General features: G+C 40.9%; 1 protein-coding gene and 1 long non-coding RNA gene across 2 annotated transcripts in view; one reads left to right on the top strand and one right to left on the bottom strand.

The window, feature by feature from the left end:
- Positions 1-1,963: 1,963 nt before the first annotated feature.
- Positions 1,964-12,319, bottom strand: LOC128862854 (HEAT repeat-containing protein 1 homolog). The gene is made up of 4 exons (XM_054101636.1): positions 10,989-12,319; positions 10,687-10,934; positions 6,773-10,618; positions 1,964-3,367 (listed from the first exon to the last, which is right to left on the bottom strand). The coding sequence occupies exons 1-4, from the start codon at positions 12,152-12,154 to the stop codon at positions 2,220-2,222; spliced, it is 6,408 nt and encodes a 2,135-aa protein (XP_053957611.1). The 5' UTR covers positions 12,155-12,319; the 3' UTR covers positions 1,964-2,219.
- Positions 12,320-13,144: 825 nt separating this feature from the next.
- The window catches only part of LOC128863840 (uncharacterized), an 82,420-nt gene continuing 71,149 nt past the window's right edge, over positions 13,145-24,415 (top strand). Inside the window, exons 1-2 of the long non-coding RNA XR_008454629.1 lie at positions 13,145-13,370; positions 14,453-14,682. This is a non-coding gene — a long non-coding RNA (uncharacterized LOC128863840). The remainder of the gene's footprint in view (positions 13,371-14,452; positions 14,683-24,415) is intronic.

Here is a 24,415-nt window from a genome sequence, read left to right on the forward strand (position 1 = left end):
TCTTAAGATTAGTCAATGAATCTAAAAGATTCGCGGAAGTGTGACCTCAAAATTATTTTTCAGTCTTACCACCCATACTGTATCTATCCTGTCTCTCTATTCCTAGAGCAAAAGTTGCAGAGATTATGAAGAGTAAGAAACATTTGAGTACTTCCTTTGCAATCGTCCAGCCTTAGTTAAAATCAGAGCAGTGTAAATATTTTTGTAATTCTCTTACGGAACTGTCTGGCGTGGGAATGGCACCAATCCTTCATAGGATCCACAAAATGTTTTCACGAAGAAAAATAAATGAGGTTACCGTGTCGCCTAGTGGCATCACAACGAACCTGTAAGATCTAAGGGAGTTGGTCGACTACCACCTAACCTAACCTAATCTGCAGTGTGCCCAATGGCCGACCGCAAAGATTTTTTGTACCTAATACCTATTTTGACTGGCAGTACTATAATTAAAAGCATTACATCAAGTTCTATTCAAGCTAGATGTTCTCTGTCTTAGGCTGGGAATTGTTTGAAAGCCAAATACTTTCATTAAATTTCCCACCTTGCGGACAAATTTCAGCATATCTGCAATACGAGCATTCTTGATTTAATTGCAGATCCATTTGATCGCGATGAAAGATGTGTGGTTTTGTCTTTGCCAAGGCAATGCAGTTGCACAAGATATGCTCCGTGGTTTATTTATCCTCCAGACAGAATCTACACTCTGTCTTGTCAGAGTTCTTGTATGACTTCCCAATGGGTAATTCTTAGAGTATTCTCCCAAATATGTATTTACCCCGTCCTGGCGAGCTCATCAGCAATTTCATTGCGTTTTATTCCAGAGTGACCCGGAACCAAGCAAGTACAATTTTTTTTGTTGCAAACATTCAGAGCGTGCTTAAATTTGAATATCCTTGTACCCCAATCGCTGACGACAGGACTGACGTTTCGCTACCCGACCATGACGAGGTGAGAATAGCGATAACCCAGCTAAAGAACAAAAAAGTCGCGAGAGCTGACGGACAGACGGCTGAACTATTCAAACAAGGCACCCAAAAGCTGGTAAGGTGTATGCATAGTCTTGTATGCAAAATATGATCGGAGGAAAGCATGTCTGCCGATTGGAGTTTAAGTGTGCTCTGCCCAATCCATAAGAAGGGTGATTCTGCAATCTGTGTCAATTACCGCGGGATTAGTCTTCCACATATCGCCTATAAGGTACTAGCGAGCATATTGTGTGAAAGGCTGAAGCCCACTATCAACCAACTGATTGAACCTCAGTAGTGTGGCTTTAGACCTGGAAAATATAAATCGATGACAATATCCGATGAGGCGCCCCTTGGAGTAATTGAGAGAAAGATTCTGCGGAAAATAGTTATACTTTCAAGCTGTATGAGCTTTACGAGGTCATAGACATAGCGCAGTGAATAAAGATCCAGCGGCTCCGTTGGCTGAGTCATGTCGTTCGAATGGATACAAATGTTCCGCCTCTGCAAGTATTCGATACGGTAGCTGGTGGTTGCAGAGGAAGTGAAAGACGTCCTCTACATTGGAGGACTTGGCTTCACTTGGTGTGTCTAACTGACATCGGTTCGCACAAGAAATAAACGGCTAGCGCGCTGTTAAACTCGACCAAAATCGCGTAAGCGGTTATCACGCCAATCAAGAAAAAGAAGAAAATAGAATCTGAAAAATTTAATTGATGTTACTCACTAGAAAGAGCTTGATTGACGTAAACTCTGAACTTGATTATGAAAAATTTAATCCAAGACGAATCTATTAAAAGTGGTGTTTGTAAATCAGCTGAGTTGTTTTTTTTTCTTTTCCGTGTCCATGTGGCTGTCAGCCCAGAATGAATTAAGGCGAATTTATTATTTGTTTTCTAGTTTCTCAACACTTTGCTTTGACAATCAAACGTACAGAACAGTGTTGTTGGTCTAGTGCCACCACTTTTAATGAACGCGCCTTGATTGAATCTCAAATATTGTATTGATGAAGTAATAAAACTTGAATAGCCGAAATTTATTTAGTGAAAATATGGATTCTAATTTCTACAAATCCCGTTACGACGTTTAATAATTTGAGCCATGAAACATTGGCATTTTAAGCTTTAACTGACAGAAGTTAGCTTAAAAAAAGTGCCTAATATATATAATATTAATAACTTTTTCCCGATCTCTTTTTTTATCAAATATTTTATTACACAATGGTCGCCGTTCAAAAGTTATTTTGTGCACAACTTATAAATAACTCTGCAACGATTCACCGAGTATGTTCTCGAGCTCCTGCACGGCCTTGCGTGTATTTTTCTCCACACGCTGATTTTCATCTTCCAGCAGTTCGGCCACAAAAGGCACCGTTTCCGGCAGCAGTGACGTAAAGTCTTCGCCCAATTTGCGCGCAATTTCTAAACAGCAATTAAAGGATAATATGCGCACCTCCGGCACATTTGTACGCGTCTTCATCAACACTTGATAGTTCAGCTGTTTCCACATTACATCATTGGACACGGCTGCTGCCATTTGGGCCAGACACGATTGCAACGATTGCTGTAATTCTTCGTTTTCCAGCACCAAACGATTCTCCAGCTGATCGACCAATGGCTGCATGAGCAAATCAAAGCGATGACTGTTGATGAAATCTTTGCTGTTGTGCAGAAATATGGTGTAGAGCGTGTTCAAGATGACTTTTACAATGTCAGTAGTTAGCGCCTCCACATCGACGTCAATAGTTGTCTTTGCAGTATTGTATTCGGTTAGTAATTGCGCCGTGTCGTCCATGAAGTCACGCGCAAAGAGTACAAACAGCGATTTAAGTGCTTCGGCGATTTTGTTGGTGAGCAAAAAGAAGGTGAGTATGGTTTCGCGTTGCGCTTGCTGTTTGAAGGCCCACTCATACACCTTTTGGTAGAATGGTCGAAAACTGCTCTCCGATAATTTTAGTACCCAGGTAACGAATGCCTCGATAATTACTTTTTCGGTACTGGCGACGCGTTCACGTTCACAATTCCCTTGTACCTGCAAGCGGAACTCTAAGGCGTGCAAAAAGAAGGCGCTCAACTCGCTTTGTACGGCACTCAGATCAGCACTGGCTGTTTTGTTGATGCACTCAGGCAAGAGTTCCATTAATACACCAATATCGGCGTAGTTGTGGGCGGTCATTAGCTTGCGGTAGGATTTCTCACAACTGGGTACGAGTATGCGTACGGGCACATCACTTGCTATTTTCGACCAAATCGTCGAGATGCGATGCAATGCGGTGGTGGAACGTTGATCGCGCTCATATTGATCAGCACTGATGTTAGCAGAAATCGTACTTAGGGCCGTTATTACATCAACTACGTAGGGTCCCAAGAAGAGCGGCAGCGATTCGAAGAGCTTTTGGGTACCTACGGAGAGATTTATAGAGAGATAAATAGTATTTATTGAGTTGTATGGATAAGAAATGTTTTATTTTTACTACCTAATATTAGTAAGTATTTTCAATATAAAACAAGGAAATAATTGGCGTGTACACTTCTGTTAGGTGTTTGGCTGAGCTCCTCCTCCTATTTGTGGCGTGCGTTTTGATGTTGTTCCATAGTTGGAGAAGCCTACAGTTTTAAGACGACTCCGAACGCCAATGGTTTTTTATGAGGAGCTTTTTCAAGACAGAAATACACTCGGAGGTTTGCCATTGCTTGCCGAGCGCCGACCGCTATTAGAAAAAACTGTTGCCATTATTTTGTTGTTTCATGCACAGAGATTCGAACCTACACACTCCCGAATGGTAGTCACGCAACAACCCATTTGGCTCATCGACCTATGCCAAGCCAAACCCTGTCTCATCTAATGTTAGGCCCAGGAAACATGCTGTTTCGACGTATTGGGTTTAAAGGGAGAGGGATGTTGGGTTAGTGGGTTTAACCCTTCGTTGGGCACCTGGTCCGGCCAGACTTTTTCGACTTTGGACGTGAATTTAAACATATTTCTATTATAGCTAACGACTTGAGCTTCGAGGTAGCTTCCTAAAATTTAATTTTCTATCGATTTATGGATATAAGCCCAACCGAAGATTCTAAAAACGGTGTACAACGGAGAGTTATGGGGGCATGTAAATAGGTGGATAGTATCGCGCGGGGTATCCTCACATGCCGGACATATATTGAATATGACGAGATCGATTCTGGATAGGTAGGAGTTTAACGTAACGCGGGCCTCACAAGGCAGCTAAGGCTCCGCGTCTGTGACGGAATTCGGGGATCAGCAGTTTAGGAAGGTGGTAAAACACTCCCGATGAAAGTCGTTTAATGTCTGTCTGTAGACTGTCTGATCCAGTAGTTGTTGTTGTGTTCGGCATTAGATATTTAGGGATAGTCCTTTCTACGCTGCCGGAACAGCCTGGATTTATATCCTGCCATTTGCTGTCACTTCAACGGCATCTATAGGGGATGTTTTATGCTGCTACAATTACCACATAATTTCAGTATTCATATATATTTGATCCCACACAAAATTGGTCCCTAATATTACAACAGAAAGCGGCCGCCGTAGCTGAATGGGTTGGTGCGTGACTACCATTCGGAAGTGCGTAAGTTGGAAACTCCGTGCAAACCTCAAAGTGCAATTTTGGCATGAAAAAGCTTCCCATAAAAAATATCTAACTTTCGGACTATCCATTGTGGAACAAGACGTACGCCACAAATATGAGGAAGAGCTCGGTCAAAACATCCAACAAGGTTGTAAGTGCTAATTATAAAAAAAATATTTTAGAAAAGGTATCTTGAAACTTTTGAGGTTAGGCTCCTTTTTTTTCTTTTGTTCTGTTTTAGTTTCAACGGAATTTCACACATTCAAACTTAATATAATAACTATAATTATACATTTCCGTTTGAACCTAACTTATTTATTTGCCCTCTATCTATCTGGTTCGGCCCTTGGCCCCGCCGAAATAGCACGTTTCCCCGGCCAATATTTAGTGAAGCGACGACGTTGAAAATAGGTCTGTTCGTGAACAATTCTTACAAATTATTAAATTTTGGTGTGTATGTATCCAAAAAAAAACAAAACATGCAAAGTAGGGGAAAGTGAGAGAGCAAAATGGCACTTCATTTTGAGGGGAAGTTGCAAGTTTTTACTGGATATATTTGTACTTGTGAGAATTTGTAAGTGAGAAAAACAGCTGATCGCAAAGTAAAAATAAACACGAATGATAATAAAATTTGCGAATCGAGTCAAAATTCTAAATTTAAGTAAAAATGGTGATTGAAATGCAGAACGTAAGCAAATATTTTTAGATAATATACAATTTATAAAGGTTATTTTGAAGTCATATATTAAATAGGAATCGGCCAAGGCTTTAGAGGCATGTACTATATGATACTTCTGAACCACAGCCTACAGTCGCCGTTGCTGCAGTTTCCGAAATACAAATCGAAAGCATTGAAGGTATCTTTAGGGTTTTATGCTTTTACTTCTGGGTTATTAACTAATTTGGCTATATAAGTACTTATATGCATAGACGGAATCAAGAAAGAAAGCTGTGATTACCACAACAATACTGCAATGCTCTTCATCTGACAACGATGATGAAATGGAGAAACTATTGTGGCCAATTCTAATACGAGGTTAGGTTAGGTTAGGCTGATATGGTTGCCCAGGGAACGGGCACACTTGGACGAAGAAGGATTCGTCCTTTGTGATGCCATTATGGAGGGGTGAGGCGGGAGAGAAAGACCGATGGGATACAGGGAGAGGGCGGGGAGAGGTGGTGCTGGGATGGTTAGGAGCGTGCGGATTACGAACGATGACTATGTTTGCGTCAACCGCTTTATGCTGCTGATGAAATTCATCAGATTTTTAATGTCAGCGCCAGCTATATCAGCAGGCGTGTCAAAGAAGTAGGAGCCAAGATGCCTGGATCTTAGCCCCACCAGAGCAGGGCAGCTAAGGGAAGGTGCTGAGATGATTCCACCTCATCCTCCATACATCCAGCACAAAAAGGACTCGAGGTGATTCCAAGTCTCATACGAGGTAGCTCAACTGAAATTTCTTTTTTTAATTTTTGTAATTTTTTTCCGTGATATCCAAGAAAGCTAGAGAAACTGATTGCGCCTTTCGAATTCGTCGTGTTGTAAGAGCGGATGAATAAACAAGCAAAAGGAAGGGGAAATACTTGTTTGTGAAGAAGAAGAGCAGGCGAAAACAATGGAAACAATCAAACACAGGAAATAATACACACACACAGACACATACAGGGTGGGCCATATAGCGTTTGCGCCACCGTAGATATTCAATTTGCCTTAGGTGATATCGGTAAATCAGCCGATTTGTTTTTTTTTCCTCGTGTCCAAGTACCTAGCTGCCAGCACAGAACGAAACAAGACGAATTCATTAATTGTATCCTATTTTCCAAGGTAAAGCTGTTAAAGGTGGTATCGATAAATCAGCTGACTTATTTTGTTTTTCGCCGTTTCCTTGTGGCTGTCAGCCCAGAATGAATCAGGGCGAATTCATTCTTTGCTTTCTACCTTCCCAATACTTTACTTTGACAATTAAACATACAAAACATTGTCGTTGGCCTAATGCCATCACCTTTAATGAATGCACTTTTCTTGATATTTTTCTCTTTGAGAGCGAAATCTCGGAAATTAAGTTACTGGCAATGGTTATTACAATGGGCTTTTCAGCCTGAGTATTTTAGGATTTACCAAATCTCTCGGTGCTTCTTGGCTCGACTTTTCAAACTTCAATTTCCATTTGAATTTTACTAGAGAATTTTTATATCTGATTAAATATTCTTCGCTTCAACTTACCTGTAATAATTGCGATGCATACATTATCCGGTGGCTGATCCTGCACCAATTTCGCCTGATCCTGCAGGATTTCAATTATTTGGGGCATATATTTCGGCAGTAGAGCCAGTGAATGCGCCTTCAAATTCGAAGAGATCTCAACAATGGTTAAAACAACAGTTGCCAGTAGAATTTTCGAGACCTGCGAGCGTTTTTTCAGCACCTTAATGAGGTGCGTCAGTATTTCCTTAAACTCCTCGATATGTTGCAGAGAAAACATTTTCGACAAGAGTTTCAGAGCAATGAGCGCAGTCTGCTGCAAGAACACCAACTCATTGGAGCTGGAGCTGGAGGGCGCAGTAGTATCTGCAGCTGCTGCTGACTCCTTTTGTTTAAGTATGCCCATGGTGATATCATTAAGCGGCTGCAATAGGTTGTAGAAATTTTGTGGATCACTATTATCGAAATAGTCATCCCGCTGCTGGAGTTTGCTAATCAATAATTCAATCACTTTTTTGCGTATGCTAAGCAGTTGGTGTTGCATGAGGCCGTGTACGACGACGAGAAACATGTCGGGTGACAGCAGTGAGATGGCATTGTCCAGCACGTCGTGCAGATGGTGCAAAATAACCTTCCAGAATTTTGATTGTGACGTTTCCTCCGCCATTTCTATGGCTGAATTTACAACGGGCACGTACGAGAGCGTTTTTATGATGAAATTCTGATAGTACGGTTTTATGGCCAACTGCTCGTCTTCGGTTAAAAGCGCAATCTTGCGCAAAAACTCACTTGAATTGGAAATGCCCGAAAGAAACTGCATGATGACGTATTTGTAGTGACGCAGCTGCTTAGAGGTGCGACACTTCACATCGAATAGACTCATTTCAGCCGCATCGATAGCTAGCGGCAACTTCTTGCCTGCACCTTTGCTATTTTTGCCATCATCCGTGTCAAACGGCAACGATTTGATATAACCAAGTAGTTCTATGCAGGTAACCAGCGTGATTTGTGGGTCCAACGTGTTGGTCAACTCCAAGCAGATTTCCAAGCGTTTGGAGAATTTCTCAGCGGCTGCGGCTGGTGTTGTGGATTTGGCATTTTTATGCTTGCGCTGCAGCAGCCTTTGCTTCTCATCTTCCAAAATGTGCGCTTCGAAGACAATGCAGAGGAAAACCCAGAGATACCGCTCGGCACCGAGTGTAAGCAGCAGCTTGCTGTACAACGGCAAGCGACGGTGCTCTGGCACATCCAACAGTATATCGGAGAACACCTTCAGCACGGGTATGACAAGCGCAGCCGTATTGCTTTCGCCGCCTGCTGAACTCTCTTGTGAATGCACCAATATTGGCACGATCGATTCGATGACATTATTTATGATGTGGAAGCTGAATGCGTCATCGTGACGCACTACCGACGAACCCATGAATGTGAATACATCTACAACACTATGGAGCACTTGCTGCGGGAAGAGCGCTGCACAGTGTGACAACAGCAACAAAGCGTTATTCTGTGTTTGCGGGTTTTGTGCGCCGCGCACACATTGCACGATCAAATCAATGCGGAAGGTCGACTTCGGCAACACCTTGTCCAGCTTGATGCCGGCAGTCTGCGCGAGTTGACAACAATGCAGAATAGTGGAAAGTGTCAATTGCTTCGTATACTCCACCACAGTTTGATCCTCCAGCTCCAAACAGAAGCGCAATAAATCGAAAAGTGGCGGCAATAGTTGCTCGGCCTCAGCGAGCTTCTTTTTATACTCAAGCAATTCCAACAGCGCGACACCTTGCTTCCATGCAACGGTGCACACCTGCGCCACCAAGTTGTTGGGCGCTTTGTGATCGCGCTTGCCGACCGGCGTAGCGAGCGATTTACGCTTGGCATTTGTATCGGCTGCCGCATCGATGCGACACATTTGCACCAATATTTCGACGAGTGGCGCACAATGCAGGGTACATTTTTTCAACAATTTATTGGCGCTAAGAAAAACGGCATCATTGTTAGATGCGGCCATCGTCTTCACAATCAATTTCACCAATTCAATTTTGTAATTTTGCGGTAATCTCTCGTAAATGTAATCGTCCAGCACCTCGAGCAGCACGCACGGAACCGCGCGCAACTTGTCGCCATGCGGCACAAACACCTTGTGCGCTGCAAAAAGCTGCTCAATGAACTGCCAAGCGTCCGGCTGGTCCACCAAGACAGCTTCAATAGTTTGACACTCAAAGCGATCGCAAATAAGTTGGAGAATAGTGCTGTACGGTTCAGGCAACATTAGCAGCGCATCCTCGTTGCGCGCCTCTTTCAAAGCTCGCGCCCCCAAAGGTATCAAGTCGGCCAATAATTTTGAGTCATTTATGTGCTTCAAGGTTTTCAGCACCTGCGCTGTGAAGCCAGCATGTTTGAGCGCATCTTCAGCAGTGACTAACTGCACAATTTCACGCAACACTTTGAGGCTTTGCGGCTGCTGCTTTTTTTGCGTTGGCTTGAGTATGGTGTACAGTATGAGCGGAAATTGCTCGTGATCCATGCCAAGCTCGTAGCTGCGCGCCAGTATGCTGTCGACAAAGTGCACCAGATGTGGACTCAAATCGGCGCTGTCTCGTAGTGCTTGCAGTGTTTCAAGCGCCTGCAGACGCGTAGTCTCCGAGACGGCAGTCAATGCGGTGGCGATGCGATATACGTGCGAGCTGTTTAGCGTCAGTTTATTATTTTTGTTCTTCAACAAGGCATTCGTTAGTTTAAAGGCACGTAAACGCAGCAGCGGATAATCTTCACCAACGGCGGTATTACTTTCATATACGTAAAAGTTGCTGAGAAACTCCAACTTCTGTTGTGCGCTACCAAAGATGCTGTCGAATACTTCTTTTAGTGTTTTCAACCATTCCATTTGCTGGTTCGCATTGCGCTGATTGAAGCCTTCCTCGGCGAGCAGATTGAAAATGCCAAAAAATGTGCGTAAATCAGCGTGTATCTGTTCCCATTCCATGAGATGCTCGAAGTGTGTGTTACGTGCTAAAGCAGCGATAAAATCGGAGAAAAGTTGCAATGGTATGCATTGGCGCTTCTTGACCAAATGCCATTGTTTACTTTCGAGTTGGCGCACATTGAAACGGCGATAGTGCACGCGGATTTGCGAAAATATATATTCTGCTTCGGCACTGCTCAATTCGTGTTTGAGACAAGCTGTTGCTAACATCAGAAAATGTGCAAACTGCAATGCACTGGTAAATATGCGTTCACCGTACGATTCAATGCTGCGAAAGAGACTTAAACCTCTTGGCGTTGCTTGTGACTTGGATATTACGATGAGAAATTGCTTTTTGAATTCTGCAGCGTTGAAAGCTTCACTTTTTTTTGGCAGCTTAAGCTCTTTTAAGAAGCCAATTTTCTCACACAATGGACTTTTTAGTATTTCAGTTAAGGCCTCAAATGTCTTATCGTCATTTTCATCCGGAAAGAGAATCGGCATTAGAGCCAGTAGTATAATGTTTGTATCGTAGCCTTCCAAAACTTCTGCGCTCGTTAAGTGGCGTACTGTAAACGTTCTGAGTGGTGCCCAGTGCTCTTTATCCTGCTGCACTTTGTGTAAAATGTTAATTAAAGCTTCAACTACTTTATCAGTTCCCAATACTTCCACGAAGTCTTTCGTAGGCAATTTCAATATTTCCGTTACAACCAATTCGCTGTCATCGGCAATACGATCGGCTACACATTCGCGCAGCAATTGCATATTTTGTGGACGCGCGCGGTAATCTTGCAAATTGCTTAGTAGTGTTTGAACGGCAAAGGCGCGTATTTTGGCGGTGTGGTGATACATTTGTTCGTACACGTTCGTGGCATTTGAGTCAAAGGTTTTCAAGCGGAACCCTGCAATATTGAAGCAATTTTAAGGATATAAATTTAAACTAAAGAAGGTGTAAAAAGGTGTCAGTTACCTAAAGCCAGTTGAAGTGCCTTGCTGTGGCTTGGTAATTCCTCAGACTTGGCGCTTAAGACCTCCTTTATTGTAAGATCAAAAGCCACTGGGTATTTTCGCTCCAGTTTTCGCAGGTAATCTGAATACCAGGATTGAAAGCTGCTGCTACTTCCATCATCATCCGAACTCAGCTCAATCATTTCGCAATCCTGTGAGTCTGTAGCCGGTAAATATTTCGATTCCGCTTTATAGGATTTAAGGAAGGCACTACAAGGAAACAAATGTCAATAAATTATATTTACTTTTCAACAAAACACGTACTTTATAACCTCTTGCGCCGAATCATTCTGCAGTACCACTTCATCTAGCAAACGCTTAAGAAATTCTTTTAAGGTGTCCGACTCTGCATGCCCATTTTGTATGGCTTTTAAGGAATCTCGCAGCAGTGACACATAAATCGCATGTACATAAACATTTTCCTTAGCCAAATTTGCCAAGGTTATGGTGAACCACTTCTCCGTAGCCAAGTTCATCAAAGTGGTTTCACTAAAATGGGGGTTTGCCTTCTTTTGTTTGTCGAAGAGGAAAACCAGAAATAAGACTGCTGTTGCGCGTAAGCGTTCAAGTGACACAGCAGCTGCGCGTTCCAAAAAAGCGGAACACAATTTGGGTGTAACCTGTGTGCGTGCCAGCAACTGTGTGGTAACAATGTAAGCAGCTGCAGCATAATCCAACACGTCCGACTGCAAACCTCTCAGCAACGATGGTAGTACGGCGATAATATGCCATTCTTCGACCACAGGAGCATGCTCTAAGGCGCCTACGACAACAGAGGCATAAAAGCTGAATTGAGTTTGTAGCGAGCTAGCGCGTGTGTCCAACTCCTTAACAGCATCCATTGTAGATTGACAAACAAATTTAAGAAAAGCCACATCGGTCGCCGCCCGATTCAGCAGCACAGATTTTGGCACTGGTACACCAGGTTTTTGCAAAGGACGCAACCATTCCCATTCTGGGTCTGGTTTCTTGAGTCGTATTACTTGAAGTACCAATATAAAGGAATTGGTTTCATGATATGGCAATGCTAAGGCCAATAGAGCACTGCGATTATATTCTTGTATGTGAAAACGTCGTATAAGCCACTCTAAGCACATGAGCGTTGAGCGCAACAAGAAATACGGTGAGAGATGCCGTAGGAATTTATTGATGTTGCGGTCCAGCAACGTATTAACTTCGTCCTTCTCAACAGAGCGCTCCAATTCGATGGTGGATTCATTGAAGAGTGTAGCTTCAAACGACTGAAAAGTGGGGTTGATTGCGGTGAGCTCCTGCAATCCGGATAACCCGATTTCAAAGATGGTTCGCCTCGTTTTTGTGCCAGCTTCCTTGCGATCAAACAGCACCGAGGCTTTAGAGCGCGAATCGGACAATGCCACAGTCTGAGGCACAGCCAGGCGCCTCAATTGCTCCTGCAGCGAAGTAGCCATTTTTAGTCACTTGTAAAAGTCAAATAAAGCACAAAAACTTATCACAATATTTAGTAAATTTTGTTCTGCACAGCACAAAAAAAACACGCGTGTTTTAATGTTTCTAAGCACAAGTGAACACCGTGTTGTGAACACAAAACAGATGCGAGATGCGGGCAAGAAAATAACCTCAAATATCCGATTACTTAAGCCCGAAACACAATGACGCGGAAGAATTCTACCGAAATCTGAAGCAATGATGTTGAACAATCTACGATACTACGGGAACGGTGGTGAAAATTCATCTACATGGGGTTCTCATTAGTTTCATCGTATCAGCTGATACAGGCGTACGTTTACGTTCTACAAAAATTGCGGTTTTGTTTACATTTGCTTTTCCGCGAGCGATCCGTTTCAAACAGGTTGTTTATTTTATTGTTTAATTAATATTTTGGTATTATAATTTTTCAAAAATGAATTTCATCGAATTACTTTACATATACAGCAAAAAAAATATTTTACTACAAAATTAATTTTATTGTAATTACAAAATTTCAGCTGAAAACCGTCGAGCTGCAAATTTCCAAATTTTCCGATGGAAATGGCTCAGCTGTTCACCACCCGTCAATCCATTACCCGATGTGCGTTTTAATTATGTTGCGGGCCATGAAGAAAAATTCCCATTTCTTTCGGAAGAAGCCACACTTTTGTAGTACAGCTGTTGCATGGGCGGTGTTCATTGCGCCTGTGCCACTGTAGGGTGACACAAACAAATAATTTTGTGTAAATTATTAAGTACAATAAATAATTAGAATTGCAGAGTCTTGAAAATTCAAAATAAAAATGTGTGTATTATATTTTTTATTGTAATATTTTGGTTATAACAAATGCAATGACTCCCTTTAACTATCCTTTGAAATTCGCCCTTTAACTGAACTAAATTTGATACCGGTATTTGCATGAACGGCGCCTAACTCTGTACACATCCTTTTCCGCTGTCGTTTGAAAATTCTTGACGCCGCTTTTTTTAAACTTTGTGTAATTGTCAAAATTGAGTGCGCAGATACAATTTAAGTGGAAGAATGTTTTCGTGCCAAATTAATTGTGTTACTTACTTGCATATTAATACGATACTCCTTTGCAATTAACCAAAAAGTAATGGATGTAGTGAAGTTTCCGCATAAATGCAATGTTAGCCACAAACTTTTGTCTCTCGTACTTATTTGTATGTATGTGTGTAAGTACCTTTCATTTATTATTCTCCTTCTAATAACTTAATATGCATTAATTTCATAATGATTGCAATTTAAATGACTTTGCCGTATTAAATCCTTCAAACAATCAAAATAAAACGCCTGCTTCATCTGCTATTGTCCTCAACCCACGCCACACCGCCGAGCGTGTACGCCGCAGCTCTTGGATATCTATTTATAAGTGCCAAGCGTGTGTAATATGGACATTGAGATAATCCGGATTCGGTTTGAGTGTCATCAAATTAACAATGGCCTCAATAATTTATCATTTGCTCTTGAGGTTGATTCTTGCCTGCCTGCCTTCCATCAACAGCCACTACCTACAATTTGTCTTGCTTCGGAAGGCTTTCTGCAAATCATGTCAGTACAGATTTGAAATCATATCTGCTACCCTTGTGAGATGTGGTAGGCGAAATTACACACACACACACACAGGCGAATCTACAGCAAGTGTCCAAATGTGTAGGGCGGAAGGTGGAAGGCAAAAAAGAAGACAAGTCGTGCTAATAGTTTTGTCAGCAGCTGTTTGGCTGTTGGGCTGCTTAGCTGTATTTTTGTTGTGATTATTGTTGTACTTATACAGCGCAAGGGCGTTTGAGGGTTCATGCTTGCGGTAGCAACGCAAGATATCGACTTTGGCGAGCACAATGTTGGTACGAGTAGTAGGGAAAATCAATGGTTTTGCCATTCTTCATGAATCATAAGCGAGGCTCAATTATTTGTTGCGGGGATTTTCATGTCTTGCTTTATTATTCATGTGCATGCATAGGTTGTCGTGGGCAGTTGTTGTTGTCGTCGAAAATCGCTTTTGTCTTCTCCACATTAATAACTTATGTATGAATATTTTTCCATTTACTGTCATCGATATGATTACGAATCACCGTTAAGAAGTGAATATGAAGGGCAGTGGGCAGTGTGATTGAATAAATGGCTTTATTTTGATTTTTAATTAAATTCCTCAGTATTAGTTTCCTACTAATGAGTTTTAAACATGGAAAAATATAATTTAGAACTTTTGTGGTTCTTTGTGTAATCGCTCACTAAGCTCGGAATTAATTTATTTTAGGTAATCGCGAGTTTGAGTAGATAAATTGCAATTAAAAGGAAAACTGACTAAATGCGAATGCACTCAGTATTTAAACCGGCATGTGGCTAAAATACACACACATATGTATGCATGTAAGTGTGTATATGTTCGCAGCTGCCAAACAACCAAGAACATGTTTATATTACACAGCTGTCAAGACCAAAACGGCTTACCTACATATGCAGACAGATAATTCAAACTGTACATGAGTAAGTATTCGAAGTAATGATTGTGTTCTGATTAAAATCAACTCTTAACAACGTGCCATTTCGTTTTTATTTGCAATTACGTTAAAGCCAGTTTATATGCATACATACGCATATGCACTATACCGCAAATGTGAACACAACAGAATTGGCATACCATAATAAAAAAAAAATCAAAAATTTTTAAATGTACCTGTACTTTTAGTGATTACTGTTATAACAGCAACACTTCTTGGCCAGGTCATTTTGGTAACGTCGACCCGACTGCCGTTATGCCCTTCCTAACAAAATAACATCGTGACAAAATTCATTTTGAATATAGCCAATACTATTAAAGAAATAGATTGTACACTCCTTACACATTAACCGCTCGTAAGTATATGTCAAATATAGCACACGAAAACTTTTTCACTTCGGCACTCACAACACTCCTACTTCTCCAATTTTTGTAAGTAAACCGTTATTTTCTTACTTACTCTCTAAAAATGCAAATTTTGGTCTCTTCAAAGTTCAGTTGCGATTTTATTTTGTGTTTTGTTGCTGAAGAACAAAAATTTAAGAATAATACCGAAAACCATGAATGATAAATCTTTGAACAGTTGAAGAGTTACTTTTGGAAGGCAAATGAACGGAACGAATTTCATTAATTTGCCAACAGCACACACTATGGTGATAAAGAAAGGGGTGACAATTCATAAATACAAAATGTTTATATATACTACAAGGTGGCGCAAAATTGATCACCCTATGGGAAGAATTATACATTTTTGAAATGGCGTCGTACGACAATCATATTGTGACACTTGTGAACTAAACACCTGCAGTATATAAACAGATATGCAATGGAGCGCGTATAGGTCAAAATAAAGATTTTCACCAATCAAAATCAAATTTTTTATTTAATAGAAAAGTTATTAAACAACAAAATTTCATAACTAATTTATACACATAAAGAGTTTTCCAATAAGAGGTGTTATTCTCGTAAAAGATCAATGGTTTCGTTGCTTGTGGGGCACGTAGCGCCGTCTTGTTGAAAATAAACGTTGCCCAGATCAATACCATCCAATTCCGGCTATAAAAAATCGTTACTCATCTCTAGATAGTGCAATCCATTCACCGAAACTGTTGCCTCAGCTTCATTTTCGAAAAAATAAGGTCCAATGACTCCGCCGGACCATAAACCGCACTAAACAGTCACACGTTGAGGATAGAGGGGCTTTTCAACAATAACTCTTGGATTTTCTGAGCCCCAGATCCGACAATTTTGCTTGTTCACGAAGTAACCAAATTTTCACCATTTTTATAGTGAATTTTAGTAATTTCAATGCGTTTTTTAAGCGTGTATCGTTCCATTTTTATTAATGGCGTAGGTTCTACTTGTCAAATATCAAAAAATGACAGCTTCAAAAGTGACATCTACCGAAATAGCGGGCTATTCAAAATAACACCTGTTATTGGAAAACCCTTTAGTAAGTATATACACATACATATATATAAATATATACATATTCATACAAATATATTTATATATATGCACATATATATATACTAACAGACTCTTTGGGTGTTTGGCCGAACTTCTCCTCCAAATTTATAGTGTACGTCTTGACGGCAGGTAGTTTGTTATGGCACGTTTTGTTTTTAGAAAAATTACCAACTGAACTTCCTAATTACGTACAATTTGAGAGGCATAGACTGATCAGAAAAAGTACAAGGCTCAAAAAACGCTGCCAAAAACTTATGATGTACGAGGGCAGCCTTTTATATTACATGCCTTTGCAATACTAGATGTGCTGAGCTGTAATGTAATATTTTTATCGAGGAGTTTGGTATTTTCTAGCATAAACTTACATATAATATTTTCACTTACGAGCTTTATTTGTCCTTTTACAGTGAGTTGAAAAATTCATATCGCCCAAAAGATTGAATTAACTCGTGACAAATTTTGTACGATGATGCATTTATATTTTTTAATTTTTTTTTTTGCAGTTATTTATTCAGAGGCTATAAACCAAGATTATGGAGGGCTGCGGGGGTTGTCTTTATGCCCAAGCCATGCAGAAGCTCACATGTCTCCCCTAAGGATTTCAGGTCAATCAGCCTTTCATCTTTCTTTACTGACGTAAATCAGTGTCTCAAATGTCGATAAAACCACAGAAATAATCGAAGTTGACCCGCCTGTTTGTAGTCGTAGCATCGCCCAGGAGCTAAATATCGACCACAAAACAGTTTTAAACCATTTGCGCGAAAATTTTAAGAAGCGAAATTCTTCGGGGGCGTTTGTCACATACTCAACATGCTTACTGTAAAGACAGATTAGTATAATCTGCCTTGCGTGCAATTGGTAAAGATAGAGAGGAGTCCCTGTATCAGAAGCTGTTCGCAGTGGGCGCCTTTATCGACATTGAGTAAGCTTTTAATAACTTTAATAACGTCCTCCTGGAGGCAACCACCAAATCTTTGGATAAACTGGTGGTCGGGGCCGACCATATCAGGTTTATTTACTGAATGGTCGTGGCAGGGTAGGGCGGTAACTGTCTCCATTAGACTATATTCTCTCGCCATTTCTCTGGATCGTCTTTTTCAAGAACTTGTTAGAGGAGCTGGTGAGAAGGGGCTGCAGGGTGAATTCTTACGCGGATGACGTAGCACCAATTGTTGGATTGAAGTTTGTAGATACTCTGTACGACTTAATGCAGTGATATCTAAACGCAGTTGTTAGTTGGGAGGCGGACTGTGACCAATCGCTGAATTCTATCAAGATGGATCTCCTCTGATTTACGAGGAAATATAAAATATCCAGATCTCTTCTCCCTTCAATAAGGCGGCTCCGTTGTTGATTTCTGGCAAGTAGAAGTATTAAGGTCTAATCCTTGATAGCTAATGTAGAAACCTAACATTTAGGACGGGATAAGGAAGGGTTTCGATGTTGGTGCACTCGAAACCATAATCATATTTCAGGAAATTACGAGGCAGATGAGCTGGCTAGACAGTTGACCTGTGAGGTAGTTTTCCCGTGAATCGAGAGGATTGGGTTCTCGTTTACTACCTGCGGTCTGCTCCGGCGGGTAGGTTTTTTGACAACTCAGCGAGCGAAGGGCAAGTACATAAACTTCTTAGGTCGAGAAAACTTCGTGGCCACGTGTGAATGGGATGCATTAAAACACTCTTCTGACGGTAAAAAATACCATGAAATCGAATTTCGTGAATGCCCTTACAGGACATTGTCCCGAAGTATGCATGCAGTGAGACTCGGCATTACTTCGAGTATATTCTGCGTCAGCTGTGTGGAGGATGACGATTGACAAATCGCGTCCTTCATCCTCATAGAAAATTACAGTTTTCGTAATCTAACTTAACATAGATATATGGGCGGAGGTGAATGAGGAGCTTTCTATTTGTTGTGTGCGGTTTGATGTTGTTCCACAAATGGAGGAACCAACAGTTTTAAGTCCACTATTTTTTTCTATCAATTGGTGCTTCCTGCCCGGACACTTTCTATACCGACGGATCCAAAACCAGTGATGGAAGCGGATCTGGATGGTACTTAGACGAAGACCCTAAATACTCCTAGGCCACAGGATAGATGGCCACGGTATTTCTTACGGAAGTCTATGCCATCTTGAATGTGGCCTACTGGATAATTGAAAAAAGTGGTGGGGTAACAATATTGGAATTTATAGTGACAGTCAAGCTGCACTGAAAGCCCTTGCTAACCCACGCTGCTCTTCGAAGTTAGTTGATGAATGTAAGATAAAACTGAACAGTGTTGCAAAACACAACAAATTTAGTCTTATTTGGGTACCTGGACATTGTGGTATTATAGGGAACGAGTTAGCTGATAAATTGGCAAATGAAGGTCCTGCAAGTATGCCACTAGGGCCTGAACTCTTTCTAGGTGTCAATTCCGCATGGATTCCACTATGGATTGACGACTTCATGAGGTCTACCCACAGAGGTCGTTGGTCTGAGTTGAACTCGTGCAGAGTAGCCAACTGCTTTGTGAAAGAACCAAACAGGAAATTAGCGACCTTTCTCCTTAAACGTAGCAGAAAGGACCTAAGAGTACTGGTGGGTGTAATCACAGGGCACAACGTCTGTGGTCAGCATATGGCTACCATGGGGGTTGTAGACAGCCCGATATGCCTACCCTGTCTTGAGAATGACGACACTGCAGAGTATTTTCTCTGTAGCTGTCCTGCATTTTCCAGAATTAGACTTAGGATATTGGGTTGCGATATACTGAGTATGGATAAAGTTCATACTCTTCCTCTTCCGGATCTCTTAAGATTTATCAATGAATCCAAGAGATTTGTGGAAGAGTGACCTCAAACAAATTTATCCGTCTTCCCACCCACTTTTTATCTTTCCTATCTCTATTCTTTCTACTGATATCTATCCGGGTGTAGTACAATGGTCTACTGACTGAGTGCTTGGACTTGTCCAACCCCCCACAAATCTAATCTAATCTAGTCGTACACCAACCCATTCAGCTACGGCGGTAGACTAATAAAACATTAAACGCTGTGCATGGCAGCAGAATTTAAGTCTCCATCCAAAGTAGTAAGAGTTTAGACAGCAGCGTCGCGTTCTGACAAAGACAGGATAGCGGCAAAGAAAGTGTGCACCATTCTCCACTGACTCCTCCTTCTGGCAGCTGCGACAGAAGTCATAAGAGGTCAATTATTAAACAATGAATGCAAATATCGAAAGAAACTATTTTTTTTTGCACACGACTGTATTTATCAAAAGCACGCCTATGTACATGCTAAAAATATCATTTACAAAGGCACTGAAATAAAATAACTTTACTATTGTGTTAATTTTATGGTAGATTTTTGGTCGGAAATTTCTGCTGGCTATTCGGCTACAACAACTTCGCTAAGCCGCAGCTGCTGAGTAATGCGATGCTGAGCAGTTGCTGCCGTACTGTAAGCAACTTACAACATAAAGCTGTGGTAAGCGCCAGGCGCACACTAATTTCAAATGTAAAGTTTTGTCCTTTGGTGGCACATTTCGACGCTGACAACTAATTTAGGACAATTATACTTGAAAAGTTTTGTTAATTTGCGTACAATGCGTTTTGGCTTGGCCATACTCCGCTTTTGCTAAATGTTTTGGGCCAAGCTTATGTTGCTACTCTACTTAATAGGACGTGGTAATAGTTTCAATTATGACAGCTACAAGTTTTAAGTGATATTTTTATGAATTGCGGTCGACGTTGCACACGCACACAAATGTTTTTATTCCCAAAGTTTTCGAACAGGATTTTCGAAATTAAATTTTTAGCGTAGAGTGAAAAAAAACTTAGGCTTGCTACTATTTTCGCACAATTTTCATGCCATTAATTTTTAGTTTTCTATGTACTTATGTATTTACGCTTGTAGTACGTATTCGAATGCATCCGAAATAAATTAAAAAACAAAAACGCATCACCAGTGCGAGAAAAGGCGAAAATCAATTGCAAGTATTGCCTTATCACCGTAATTCTACACTCCATATACGCGCGCGTTCGCAAATTGCCGATATCATCTCAGCCATACAACTCAATATCGAAATCCCCCGACATGCGTTCCATAAATCTCGCTGGTCTTTACCAACTGCGCCCTGTCTGAAGCAATTTCCCATGCCGCCAGTCCTGTAGGCTTATCAACCTGTTTCGATGTCTATTTCAGTTGTCACTTGTTCAAAAATAATAACACTTAAAAATCTTTTTCCGCTTTTCAAAATGTGGTGGATGTTGTGTGGAAGCGCGCACGTGGTTCAAGCTTGGGAACTGCATACTTTAGTGATTTCCGTTTGTGTTCGTGTTTTGCCGTTTTTTGTGTTTTTTTTCTTTACTTTGCTTTATTATTGAAGAGCGTCGCATGACACGTGACCGACCCACTGCTATTTGATTAGTTGATTTACTGGGTATTGTGGCAACCCTTGTTTTGATTTTTTATAACCACTTCTAAATTTGAGTGTATTTATGCGTACATATAAATATAACTGTATATATTAAACAAATACCCAAACATACATGCGATTGAATGATGGTAGTTTCAGGTACCGTGAAACCATTAACAACACCAGAAACATTCGTTCCATAATTAAATTCGCCCCTGCTTTGTGGCATATTTTAAAGAGGATGTCTTAATTTCTGCGAATTTATTTGGAATACTTAACCACTTTATGTTATAGGGGCGATATCATTTGTTGAGAAAAATAATTTGAATATACCATAAAAATGTAAAAAAGGCCATGTTGGCGTGTGACCGAAGTGTAAGTTAAGTAAATTTTATTGTATTTTATTTTTGGCGAAATAACAAAAGAGAAAAATTGTGAAAATTTACAAGGCATTAAAATTAAAAAAAAAAAAAAAAAAATATTGGTATAATTGGCACATAGCTCCTCCTCCTATTTGGGGCGTGCGTCTTGATGTTATGCCACAAATGGAGGGACCAACAGTCTCAAGCCTACTTCAAACGGCAGATATTTTTTATGAGGAGCCTTTTTATGGCAGAAATACACTCGGAGGTTTGCCATTGCCTGCCGAGGGGCGACCGCTATTAGAAAAAACTTTTTTTTCATTTTGGTCTTTCACCGAGAATGGCAATCATGCACCAACCAATTCGGCTACGGTGGCCGAAAATAACACAAGAAAACAATGGGAAATTTTCAAAAAGCAGTAAAATTTTACTTAAAAATAATAGTTTGGGAAAAATTGGTGACCAGACATTTTCTTGACTTCGTGGTAAAGTTTCGGTCTAGCTAAATAAGCAGTCGATGCTCTAAACGTCAACATGTACAAGGTGCCGCAAAACTAATCACCCTATCGGAAGATTTATAACTTTTGCAAATGGCGTCGTACGTCAATCATATTTGACACTTGTGAACTTAACAGCTATAATGGAGTGCGAAAACGTTGAATTACAGATTTTCTCAATGAATTAATTTTTTTTTATTTAATAAAAAAGTTATTCGGAAACAAAATTGGATGATTAATTTTGTGCCACCTTGTATTTATATTAAGTTGTGGGGGCAGTCGGTCTGTACGTCCTACAGGTGATACCACTGTGTGTCACGAAATAGGGCCTCTTGGATCCACATCACTGTGTGAAGCCGTTATTTACATGATGTCAAATTCCATACAAAATGGCTTACATGGCAGTTTTATTTATTCTATTTCGACCCTCCCTTATTGAAAATCCCTATAGGTGCGAGGACAAGCTCGGTCTAAATTTTAGATTAATGCCTGCTATATCAGCAGGCTTAGCAAAGAGATGAGAGCCAAGATACTTAAATCTGAGCAAAAGCAGGGCAGTTAAGGGGAAAGCGTTGCCATGATTCACCCTTATCCTCCATACAATTCACGCAAACAGGTCGAGTCTCACAGCATGTATACCGAGCGGCCTATGTCCTGTAAGGGTATCTTGCTAACCTCAAAAGATCCCTCGAACTTTTCCGATTCACTCGTGACCAGAAAAACTTCGCGACCTTACAAGTTTGCGTACTTGCCCAGCATTCGCTGAGTTGGCGCGAAACCCACCTCTCCAGGAATAGACTCACAGGTCCTTTGTCTATCCAGCTCATCTGCCTCGTAGTTTTTTGCAATGCCGATATGACCAGGTACCCAGATGAGCCTTATATCGAAGAATTTGGATGCAATCGAAAGTGAAGACAGGCATTCCCCAACCAGTTCGAGTGCTGAGGGCCTTGATTGCCGCTTGGCTGTCGGAGTAGATATTATCCTCCATGACAGCCCATTATAAAAGTTGGTAGCCAACTAGCTGCTTCTTTAATTGCCGATACCTCTGCTTGGAATACACAGCAGTATTTCGATAACCTGAACTTCAGCCTGATGAGGAGCTACTTGCAGAATACTCCTCAGCTAACCCTTCCAGCCATCCGTGGACAGGTTCACCAGGCCCTGCCTCCAAATGCTGCACCCCGCCCACTCTTCCCTTAACGGAATGTGAGTGGAGAATGTTCCACTCGGACTAAGCAGGGGTGCGAATTAATAAGTCGCCAAAGGGATGAACCAAAAGTTACTAAGTTTACTTGAGTGCTCGTAATTGAGGTCAAGCTTTCGACACGTGTAGCCGCAGCTTTTGCCTGCACTGCCTACAGGTACCACATTTAGCAAACCTTTGGATTCGCTCCAGATTCTTCACCCATGCCATCCTTTCCAGTGAATTCCACCAGATAATGACTCCATAATAGAACTGGCTCTATAATGGTTCTATAGAGCCAAAATACAACTTTAAGCGAGAGACTCCATCGTTTTTCCAATAACATCTTTGCATCCATACAAGCCCATTGTTGACTTCCTTATCCTCTCCTCAATGTTGAGCTTCCACGTTAACTTTCTGTTAAGGATTAGACTTAAATACTTCACCTTGTCAGAGAGCACCAACGGAGCACCCCCTATTGAGGGCAGTGGAACTCTGAGTATTTTGTATTCTCGTGGATAGGACGAGCTCTGTCTTGGTAGGGTTCATCGATAGTCCGCAATCGGCTGCTCATCTAACAACTACGTTCAGATATCCCGATAGTTCCGATAGTTCAAGTTCGATATAACTTACGACGGATAATTCAACGTAAAAAGATTTGTATTTCCTGGTATAAATGAGCAGCTGAGTGTTGCTTAAATTGCCAGCTAAGCCGCTTAGCAGAGATGCTCGCTATTATTTGGAAATGTTGAAATATTTAAATACTTTCATTTCGTATTTCCCTATGAAGATTAATGGCCCTCATCAAACTGTCAGTGTCTTAAATCAATGTTTAATAAATATTCATTTTCCTTGGCAGAGTTGAGATACTAAATGAATCTTTATAAATAACAAATCAACTCGACAACAACAAAAAAGAAAGAAAATCAGCATTCGACAAACTGAACACCTAAACGGCAACAAGAACAACTCTGTATAGCAAAAACAATAATGACAACTATTAAGCAAATTGGTAACGATGTAATGTCAGGATTCAAAGTGATGACAAAAGCAATTAATTAAAGTGAGAACACAGCATAGCAAATTCCAGCAGGCAGGTAAACTTACGCATGAACACACACACACACACACACACACACACACACACACACACACACACACACACACACACACGAACAAATTGTATAAATAAATTGGAGGTGGATGCATTAGAAATGCGTAGAAGGGTAAGAGACGCTTAGGGGGAGGAGGGATGGGAAGTGAGAGCACTGCCGGTTAAGCAAATTAATGGTGAGCGACATTATTGCATTCCACTGGCGCCAATCCACCCCGCAGCTGTTAAATCACCAATCAAAGCTTTTTAGGTGGATTCGGTGGTTGGCTGGTTAGTTGGTTAGGAAGCAAAGTTTTGTGTACAAAAGTGTTAGCGCAAACTTTCTTTATCTCGGAAAATATTCCAAGGCACATACACACATTTACATGCATATATAAGTACACAGGGTGGGCCAAATGAGAACATTCAATTTTAAACACGAATTATTAGTTTTTTTTTCTATTAAAATTATTTTTTTTTCTTTTTGGAGATTATAATAGAACTCTTGGAGATTTATAATGGATAATGCAGCGAAATTATCGCCAATATTTTAATTCAAGATCGACTCCCAAAGTCTCATAGTTAGCAGCTTGGTCACAAGTTTGAGACAGGCAAAACTGTAGATTGTGGGGCTCTTCAAATCCAAGGGAAGCTCACCATCAACAGTTACACTCATCCAGATGCACTCTATCTACCCATATTTCTTAGA

This window comes from Anastrepha ludens, chromosome 5 (assembly GCF_028408465.1).
Source record: "Anastrepha ludens isolate Willacy chromosome 5, idAnaLude1.1, whole genome shotgun sequence".
In the NCBI taxonomy this organism is placed as follows: Eukaryota; Metazoa; Arthropoda; class Insecta; order Diptera; family Tephritidae; genus Anastrepha; species Anastrepha ludens.